Source organism: Anomaloglossus baeobatrachus, chromosome 12 (genome assembly GCF_048569485.1).
Source record: "Anomaloglossus baeobatrachus isolate aAnoBae1 chromosome 12, aAnoBae1.hap1, whole genome shotgun sequence".
Lineage (NCBI taxonomy): Eukaryota > Metazoa > Chordata > Amphibia > Anura > Aromobatidae > Anomaloglossus > Anomaloglossus baeobatrachus.
The window spans coordinates 42,867,870-42,878,795 of record NC_134364.1 but is presented as its reverse complement, the minus strand read 5'-3'; the positions used below and the strand labels follow the sequence as shown (position 1 = coordinate 42,878,795).

At 52.2% G+C, this 10,926-nt stretch overlaps 1 protein-coding gene across 1 annotated transcript in view; it reads left to right on the top strand.

The window, feature by feature from the left end:
- Positions 1-5,846: 5,846 nt before the first annotated feature.
- Positions 5,847-10,926, top strand: part of HIF1A (hypoxia inducible factor 1 subunit alpha) — a 47,964-nt gene continuing 42,884 nt past the window's right edge. The window contains exon 1 of the mRNA XM_075330803.1: positions 5,847-6,162. Within this exon, the coding sequence (XP_075186918.1) occupies positions 6,131-6,162 (32 nt within the window). The 5' untranslated portion in view covers positions 5,847-6,130. The remainder of the gene's footprint in view (positions 6,163-10,926) is intronic.

Genomic DNA, 10,926 nt, shown 5'->3' with positions numbered 1-10,926 from the left:
TAAACATCGGGTAACCAAGAAGTCCTTTCCTTGGTTACCCGATATTTGGCAACACCCCATACTTGCGCCGATCCTGAGGCCTCACACCACCTTAAACTTGGGACTTCTAGCAAGGGGTAATACATCTTGGTGATGACTTTCTGGATTATTCTGGATAGTCTGTAGCTTACCTGGTTTAACTATTGAACTGGGTGTATTGATTTCCTCATTATAAGGTTATCTTCATCCCCTTTTTTAGCTAGTATTTTTGTACTTATTATATTGTATTTATTGATGGTGGTGCCAGATGGGGTACGATTCTCTAGAGTACTATATGGCATAGGGTTTGCAGTGAAAATTTGCACACAGGTCCTGCATTTATGCCTGTGAATATTATTGATTTGTACATCTAGTGGAATTTCATTCAGGATCATGGTGCTGGGTCCCTAACCTGGAACTATGTATTGGGGTGTTCGTTGACTGTTTTTAGATGTTTTTATTTGCTATTTTTCACTGTTCTGTGTGGATATTTTTGTATGTATAAAATTTGTGCCAATAAAAATACATTTTTGATGATTTGAACAAAATCTTATTGGTTGATCCCTATATACAGCAAGTATTTTTCTCTTTCTTGATTTGGTCTATTGTTGCTGGTGGTGATCCCAATAGGGGAAAGGTGCCCCCTTATTTCCTATGATTATAGGTGTGCAGGGAGCCAGCGCTAAGCGGTGTGCGCTGGTAACCAAGGTAAATATCGGGTTGGTTACCTGATATTTACCTTAGTTACCAGGCGCAGCATCGCTTCCACGCGTCGCTGCTGGCTGGGGGTTAGTCACTGGTTGCTGGTGAGATCTGCCTGTGTGACAGCTTACCAGCAACCTGTGTAGCGACGCTCCAGCGATCCCTGCCAGGTCAGGTTGCTGGTGGGATCGCTGGAGCGTCGCTTAGTGTGATGGTACCTTTAGGCTATGTGTCCACGGTAGAATGTTGCTGCGGATTTTTCTGCATGAAAATCCGCGACTTTCCCGGCAAATCCGCACCTTTTCAATTTTAGTTTTGGTGCGGATTTTTTTTTCTTTTTTTCCCAATTCTATAGCCAAAATCCAGATCAAAATCCGCAACAATAATTGACATGTTGCAGATTTTTCCGGATCAAAATTCGCGGCAAATCCGCCGTGGAAAAATCCACAGCATAGTCACAGCATTTCCAAAATGCCATAGAAATGGCTGGGAAGTGCCGCTGCTGCAGATTTTCGGAAAATCCACGGCTTTTCCACGAGAAATCCGCGGCAAAATCCGCGCATTTTCCGCAGCGTGGACACATAGCCTTAAAGTTCTTGTTGACTCATGTAATTGCTTTGGCCAGTGAAGGTCAGATACCCAGACAAATCAATTATGCAAACCTCCCATTGTATCACTATGTGTATTGCTAGATGAGATGTAACTTAGCTGTCTCTCCCTCGTCTCTGCCAGAGACCATTACTACTAGGGATATTTTGTATACGGCTTGAGCTCTAGCCAATAAGAGCCCAGTCTTATCCACCAATCGTGAAGACCCCAATGGTCTGAATGGAGAGCTCAGGGGTATAAGAAGGAGGACTGTCCATTGCCCGACTAGACTCTTGCTACATGCTACCAATCTAGTATCTGCAGATCCGATTGGCAAGCCATAACCGAACCTGGATTATAACACTACATGGACTTCAGCATCGAATGCAAGGATTCGGCTGAGATATCAAGGACTACCTAAGGAAGTTATCTTATTTTTTACTTTTTACCAAATATTCATTAGGGCCCATAACAATTTTTCTATTCAATTTTTGGGCTATTTGTGAATAGAAAAAAAGACTACCTAAGGAAGGAATCCAGCTTGGGAAAATCCAGTCACCTGACTACAGGCTTTGCGTTCCTCACACAGCTTCCTCAATCCGGTGTTATTCCATTCTCGCTGGGTGCTGCTGGTTTGGAGTAAGTAGCCCTGGAATCATTCTAATCTAATCCCTGGTGAGCCAGCGGAAGGGTGAGAAACTGTTGCCGGTTATATTCTGTGGTTTTGCTGGTTATGTGTTATATGCTGTTAATTGTTTGGGGATCCAATAAAGTCTTAATATTGTGTTCCCTCACCCTGTGTTGTCTGAGTAGTGTTCCGCCCACGGTTAAGGAGGTCGGGCGTTCAGTTGGGATGAGCCCTGGGCCATGCTGTCTTTCTAAAGGCATCCGGGCCATCGGACGAGAGCACACACTGAGCCCCGTGTCATCACACTGGGTGCTCGTAAGTAGTGATGAGCGAGCACTACCATGCTCGGGTGCTCAGTACTTGTAACTAGTGATGAGCGGGCACTACCATGCTCATTTGGGTGCTCAGTACTCGTAACTAGTGATGAGCAAGCACTACCATGCTCACTTGGGGGCTCAGTACTTGTAACTAGTGATGAGTGGGCACTACCATGCTCAGGTGCTCAGTACTTGTAACTAGTGATGAGCGGGCACTACCATGCTCGGGTGCTCAGTACTCGTAACTAGTGATAAGCGGGCACTACCATGCTCAGGTGCTCAGTACTTGTAACTAGTGATAAGCGGGCACTACCATGCTCAGGTGCTCAGTACTCGTAACTAGTGATGAGCGGGCACTACCATGCTCGGGTGCTCAGTACTTGTAACTAGTGATGAGCGGGCACTACCATGCTCATTTGGGTGCTCAGTACTCGTAACTAGTGATGAGCAAGCACTACCATGCTCACTTGGGGGCTCAGTACTTGTAACTAGTGATGAGTGGGCACTACCATGCTCAGGTGCTCAGTACTTGTAACTAGTGATGAGCGGGCACTACCATGCTCGGGTGCTCAGTACTCGTAACTAGTGATAAGCGGGCACTACCATGCTCAGGTGCTCAGTACTTGTAACTAGTGATAAGCGGGCACTACCATGCTCAGGTGCTCAGTACTCGTAACTAGTGATGAGCGGGCACTACCATGCTCGGGTGCTCAGTACTTGTAACTAGTGATGAGCGGGCACTACCATGCTCATTTGGGTGCTCAGTACTCGTAACTAGTGATGAGCAAGCACTACCATGCTCACTTGGGGGCTCAGTACTTGTAACTAGTGATGAGTGGGCACTACCATGCTCAGGTGCTCAGTACTTGTAACTAGTGATGAGCGGGCACTACCATGCTCGGGTGCTCAGTACTCGTAACTAGTGATAAGCGGGCACTACCATGCTCAGGTGCTCAGTACTCGTAACTAGTGATAAGCGGGCACTACCATGCTCAGGTGCTCAGTACTCGTAACTAGTGATGAGCGGGCACTACCACGCTCGGGTGCTCAGTACTCGTAACTAGTGATAAGCGGGCACTACCATGCTCAGGTGCTCAGTACTCGTAACTAGTGATGAGCGAGCACTACCATGCTCGGGTGCTCAGTACTCGTAACTAGTGATAAGCGGGCACTACCATGCTCAGGTGCTCAGTACTCGTAACTAGTGATAAGCGGGCACTACCATGCTCAGGTGCTCAGTACTCGTAACTAGTGATGAGCGGGCACTACCATGCTCGGGTGCTCTGTACTCGTAACTAGTGATGAGCGAGCACTACCATGCTCACTTGGAAGCTCAGTACTTGTAACTAGTGATGAGTGAGCACTACCATGCTCACTTGGGGGCTCAGTACTTGTAACTAGTGATGAGCGGGCACTACCATGCTCACTTGGGGGCTCAGTACTTGTAACTAGTGAAGAGCGAGCACTACCATGCTCACTTGGGGGCTCAGTACTTTTAACTAGTGATGAGCGGGCACTACCATGCTCACTTGGGGGCTCAGTACTTGTAACTAGTGAAGAGCGAGCACTACCATGCTCACTTGGGGGCTCAGTACTTGTAACTAGTGATGAGCGAGCACTACCATGCTCACTTGGGTGCTCTGTACTTGTAACTAGTGATGAGTGGGCACTACCATGCTCACTTGGGGGCTCAGTACTTGTAACTAGTGATGAGCGAGCACTACCATGCTCACTTGGGGGCTCAGTACTTGTAACTAGTGATGAGCGAGCACTACCATGCTCACTTGGGGGCTCAGTACTTGTAACTAGTGATGAGCGGGCACTACCATGCTCACTTGGGGGCTCAGTACTTGTAACTAGTGATGAGCGAGCACTACCATGCTCACTTGGGGGCTCAGTACTTGTAACTAGTGATGAGCGAGCACTACTATGCTCACTTGGGGGTTCAGTACTTGTAACTAGTGATGAGCGATCACTACCATGCTCACTTGGGGGCTCAGTACTTGTAACCAGTGATGAGCGAGCACTACCATGCTCACTTGGGGGCTCAGTACTTGTAACCAGTGATGAGCGATCACTACCATGCTCACTTGGGGGCTCAGTACTTGTAACCAGTGATGAGCGGGCACTACCATGCTCACTTGGGGGCTCAGTACTCGTAACTAGTGATGAGCGGGCACTACCATGCTCACTTGGGGGCCCACCCAGGTTTCATCTTGCGATACCCGCCATACATGCGCAGTTTATCCATGGAGCGGCCTCAGTTGCTGTACACGCTCCATACAAAGTGGGTGCCGCTATGTTTGGGGTCATTTAGACATCCGTGAAAATCGTTCCGCACACACAGACTGACCGCACGGCTTCTGACCTGACTCTCCAGCCTCATGGGCATACTGTATGGGAGACTGCTGAGTTCAGATCTGCGGCTGGTCCGTGCCTGGACCGACTGAACCCTTATACTGCCGAAACCCGAGTCTGACCGCTGCATTAGAGGCCGCTCTGATTGCAGCCAGCAGTTTAACCTCTTAGACGCTGCTTTCAATTGTGACAGTGACATTTAAGAGTTTGGAAAAGGAGGAATGTGTCCCATCCAACTTCCATTGACTCCCCCCATAACAAGATGGCAGTGTCATGGCGGCCGAGGGGGGCTGTGTGTTAGGCAACTGAATGCCCATTGTCGGCTATATTTGTACACGAGTCAGGGCCAATTCTAGCTTTCCTCCTGCCTGAGGTGAAAACTGAAATGCCGCCTTTTCCTCTCAGTGCAATATAAACCTGCAGATTTCCATAGACTATTACAGATTCAGCGATAACAAATGTGTTTTATTTTTTAATTTCTTGATACTTTAATGAAGGATTTGAATATTTATATATATTTTTATTTATTTATTTTTTGAAACCTTTATTTTTTAATTCCTAACTTGAGCCTTCCATGGTCTGATTGTTTAATTAATGTTAAAAGATAAAAATAATAATAAAAAAAGTCTAATTTATCAAATTTGTCTTTGTTGCCCGTAGCGTCCAATCAGAGCGCAGCTTTCATTTCTGCAGAGTATTTTTTCCAATGAAAGCTGGGCTCTGATTGGTTGCTAGTGGCTACACAGGAGTGAATTTCGATCTACAAGTCCAATGAAGGGGCACTTGAACCTTGGATCGTCCAATCGCTTCATGTTCAAATAAAAAAAACAACAATAAAAAGGCCTCATTTATCAAATGTGCATTTGTTGCCCATAGCAACCAATCAGAGCACGGCTTTAATTTCTAAAGTGCAATTTTTCCAATGAAAGCTGGGCTCTGATTGGTTGCTACTGGCAACAAAGCCTATTTCGATGTACAAGCCCTACAATGTAGCAAAATGAAATCTGTAATGTGTAGTGTTCAGGCAATGACTGGGTTAATCTTTACACTCTCATGACCTCTCTCCGCACTTGGTCACACGCCCACACCCGCCGACATCAGCTGACTTATACGGAGTGGGCGTGGCGGAAACGAGCCGAGGAGGCTCGGCTTTCAACTCTCCTGATTGGTGGAAATCAGTGACGTGTAGACGTCACGCCGGGAGCCACGCCTACGTGGTGACGCAGGCGTTTTGTTTGCGTAGAAGGGAGAAAAAAAAAAAAAGAGAAGCAGCAGAGTCCGTATCAGACCGGTGAGAGGAGCAGAGCGTGAGAACTACGTACCGACGACGTATTGCGTCACCACCGGCCGCGGCCTAGGTCCAGCACACGGGTGTTTTCTTCTCAGCGGCGGCCAGTTGCCCGGGCTTTGTGTTTCCTGTGTGGATTATAAGTGTCCCAGCTTCTACCCCAGGCCTCAGTGTCCGCCCGCAGCACCCAGCGTCTGACGCAGCTCCGGAGGCCTCCTTGCCCCGGCTGGCATGGAGGGAACAGTAGCCAACGACAAGAAGAGGTGAGAGCCGTGTACCCGAGTGCCTGCACCGCCAGGGGGAGCCCTCAGGGGGGATCTACAGAGCCAGGCCCTTCAAGTGTCCTTGTATATTGTGCAGAGAAATGTGTCACTGGCGGCCCCCACAAAGGAGGCATCTCTGCCCAACTGGGGTCTCTGCACATCTGTCCCCCCCGGGATATCTGCACATCTTCCCCCCCCCCCACTGGGATCTCTGCACATCTGCCCCCCCCCACTGGGATCTCTGCACATCTGTTCCCCCCCCCCCGGGATCTCTGCACATCTGCCCCCCCCCACTGGGATCTCTGCACATCTGCCCCCCCCCCCACTGGGATCTCTGCACATCTGGCCCCCCCCCAAACTGGGATCTTTGCACATCTGCCCCCCCCAAACTGGGATCTTTGCACATCTGTCCCCCCCCAAACTGGGATCTTTGCACATCTGTCCCCCCCCAAACTGGGATCTTTGCACATCTGTCCCCCCCAAACTGGGATCTTTGCACATCTGTCCCCCCCCCAAACTGGGATCTTTGCACATCTGTCCCCCCCCAAACTGGAATCTCTGCACATCTGTCCCCCCCAACTGGAATCTCTGCACATCTGTCCCCCCCCAACTGGAATCTCTGCACATCTGTCCCCCCCCCCCCAACTGGGATCTCTGCACATCTGTAGTCCCTCCCCCCTGCACTGGGATCTCTGCACATCTGTAGTCCCTCCCCCCTGCACTGGGATCTCTGCACATCTGTAGTCCCTCCCCCCCTGCACTGGGATCTCTGCACATCTGTCGTCCCCCCCCTGCACTGGGATCTCTGCACATCTGTCGTCCCCCCCCCCCTGCACTGGGATCTCTGCACATCTGTCGTCCCCCCCCCCCTGCACTGGGATCTCTGCACATCTGTCGTCCCCCCCCCTGCACTGGGATCTCTGCACATCTGTCGCCCCCCCCCCCCTGCACTGGGATCTCTGCACATCTGTCGTCCCCCCCCCCCCCCTGCACTGGGATCTCTGCACATCTGTCGTCCCCCCCCCTGCACTGGGATCTCTGCACATCTGTCGTCCCCCCCCCCCTGCACTGGGATCACTGCACATCTGTCGTCCCCCCCCCCTGCACTGGGATCTCTGCACATCTGTCGTCCCCCCCCCCTGCACTGGGATCTCTGCACATCTGTCGTCCCCCCCCCCTGCACTGGGATCTCTGCACATCTGTCGTCCCCCCCCCCTGCACTGGGATCTCTGCACATCTGTCGTCCCTCCCCCCCTGCACTGGGATCTCTGCACATCTGTCGTCCCCCCCCCCTGCACTGGGATCTCTGCACATCTGTGGCCCCCCCCCCCCCGCACTGGGATCTCTGCACATCTGTCGTCCGTCCCCCCCCTGCACTGGGATCTCTGCACATCTGCCCCCCCCCACCGGGATATCTGCCCCCCCCCAACTGGGATCTCTGCACATCTGTCGTCCCCACCCCCCACTGGGATCTCTGCACATCTGCCCCCCCCCCAACTAGGATCTCTGCACATCTGTCCGTCCCCCCCCCTGCACTGGGATCTCTGCACATTTGTCGTCCGTCCCCCCCCCCCTGCACTGGGATCTCTGCACATCTGTCCCCCCCCCTGCACTGGGATCTCTGCACATGTAGTCCCCCCCCCTGCACTGGGATCTCTGCACATCTGTCGTCCCCCCCCCCTGCACTGGGATCTCTGCACATCTGTCGTCCCCCCCCCCCTGCACTGGGATTTCTGCACATCTGTCGTCCCCCTCCCCCCGCACTGGGATTTCTGCACATCTGTCGTCCCCCCCCCCCCCGCACTGGGATTTCTGCACATCTGTCGTCCCACCCCCCCTGCACTGGGATCTCTGCACATCTGTGTCCCCCCCTGCACTGGGATTTCTGCACATCTGTCCGTCCCCCCCTGCACTGGGATCTCTGCACATCTGGCCCCCCCACCGGGATATCTGCCCCCCCCAACTGGGATCTCTGCACATCTGTCGTCCCCACCCCCCACTGGGATCTCTGCACATCTGCCCCCCCCTTCCCCCCCAAACTAGGATCTCTGCACATCTGTCCGTCCCCCCCTGCACTGGGATCTCTGCACATCTGTCGTCCGTCCCCCCCTGCACTGGGATCTCTGCACATCTGTCGTCCCCCCCCTGCACTGGGATCTCTGCACATCTGTCGTCCGTCCCCCCCCTGCACTGGGATCTCTGCACATCTGTCGTCCGTCCCCCCCCTGCACTGGGATCTCTGCACATCTGTCGTCCGTCCCCCCCCTGCACTGGGATCTCTGCACATCTGTCGTCCCCCCCCTGCACTGGGATCTCTGCACATCTGTCGTCCGTCCCCCCCCCTGCACTGGGATCTCTGCACATCTGTCGTCCGTCCCCCCCCTGCACTGGGATCTCTGCACATCTGTCGTCCGTCCCCCCCCTGCACTGGGATCTCTGCACATCTGTCGTCCGTCCCCCCCTGCACTGGGATCTCTGCACATCTGTCCCCCCCCCCCCCCCCTGCACTGGGATCTCTGCACATCTGTCGCCCCCCCCCCCCCGCCGCACTGGGATCTCTGCACATCTGTCGTCCGTCCCCCCCCTGCACTGGGATCTCTGCACATCTGCCCCCCCCCCACCGGGATATCTGCCCCCCCCCAACTGGGATCTCTGCACATCTGTCGTCCCCACTGGGATCTCTGCACATCTGCCCCCCCCCCAACTAGGATCTCTGCACATCTGTCCGTCCCCCCCCCTGCACTGGGATCTCTGCACATCTGTCGTCCGTCCCCCCCCCCTGCACTGGGATCTCTGCACATCTGTCCCCCCCCTGCACTGGGATCTCTGCACATGTAGTCCCCCCCCCTGCACTGGGATCTCTGCACATCTGTCGTCCCCCCCCCCTGCACTGGGATCTCTGCACATCTGTCGTCCCCCCCCCCCTGCACTGGGATTTCTGCACATCTGTCGTCCCCCTCCCCCCGCACTGGGATTTCTGCACATCTGTCGTCCCCCCCCCCCCCCCGCACTGGGATTTCTGCACATCTGTCGTCCCACCCCCCCTGCACTGGGATCTCTGCACATCTGTGTCCCCCCCTGCACTGGGATTTCTGCACATCTGTCCGTCCCCCCCTGCACTGGGATCTCTGCACATCTGGCCCCCCCACCGGGATATCTGCCCCCCCCAACTGGGATCTCTGCACATCTGTCGTCCCCACCCCCCACTGGGATCTCTGCACATCTGCCCCCCCCTTCCCCCCCAAACTAGGATCTCTGCACATCTGTCCGTCCCCCCCTGCACTGGGATCTCTGCACATCTGTCGTCCGTCCCCCCCTGCACTGGGATCTCTGCACATCTGTCGTCCCCCCCCTGCACTGGGATCTCTGCACATCTGTCGTCCGTCCCCCCCCCTGCACTGGGATCTCTGCACATCTGTCGTCCGTCCCCCCCTGCACTGGGATCTCTGCACATCTGTCGTCCCCCCCCCTGCACTGGGATCTCTGCACATCTGTCGTCCGTCCCCCCCCCTGCACTGGGATCTCTGCACATCTGTCGTCCGTCCCCCCCCTGCACTGGGATCTCTGCACATCTGTCGTCCGTCCCCCCCCTGCACTGGGATCTCTGCACATCTGCCCCCCCTGAACTGGGGTCTCTGCACATCTGCTTCCCCCCTCACTGGGATCTCTGCACATCTGCCTCCTCCTCCTTCCCCTCACTGGGGTCTCTTCACATCTGCCCCTCCCCCTCAATGGGGTCTCTTCACATCTGTCCTCCATTGCCCTCCAGGAGCTCGTATGTCCTAGTATTGGGGCGCTGTGGCTGGCACCCAGCTCTACCAAGTACAGATACACTGCTGTTTACTGAGGGGGTTTCTATAGTTCAAGTTTAACCAGTCCCTCATTGATTGGTTGGAAATTGGTTGGTGAAATATGACTTAAAGGGATTATTCATATCTGGGTGCAATTTATCTATATTACTTATACACATGCATCTGGGGCTGAATATCATTTTTGCCTTGGATTTCATTAGAAATTCTGTCCTGTTTATCTTTCACAGGCTTTGCATGTGCACCATTTTTAAGCAGCTTCAGCATTTGCTCTTTATTTTCTGTATGTTTCCTGCCAATTTTTAAACTGCCCCCCCCCCCATCCCCGATCTTTCCTCCTCAATTTTTTTCCCCTGATATTTCAGACAGATTTATGAAATGCAACAAAAGTTGAAAGTTTTTGTTTCTTTTTGCGTCTCCCACTGCAATCAATTTGGCAGATTTAGTTTTTTTTTTTAAAGGAAACATGATTATTTTTTAAAGATTTTTGGTGCAAAAAAAGTAGCCAAAAATTATGGTTAAAGGCGAAAAAAAAGCATTTTTGATTTCACTCCAAATTCATAAACCACTTTGAAGAATTTGGTGCAAAAAGAAATCGAGACTTAAAAAAAAGTGAATTCAAGACATGACCTGATCAATCGGGGCTTTGATTTTTGCAGTCAACTTTGATGTGGTTATAAATCTAATAGCTCAGAAAAAAAGACCGGAGTTAAGAGCTCACTGACTGATTCTCAGTTAAATCTTGCAGCTTGGATCGTGCGACACAGAGGTTATAGAAGGAAAACAATGCAATGTTTTTAAAGAAACCCAATTGCAAAAAAAGATTTTTGATCACAAATGCATTAATTTAAGTAAAAAAATAATGTTCCAAAAACTGGTCATTGCCTATAATATGGCTATAATGTGTGTGAAGGGGACTAATAGTGATGATATTTGGGGACAGCGGAAGTTCATT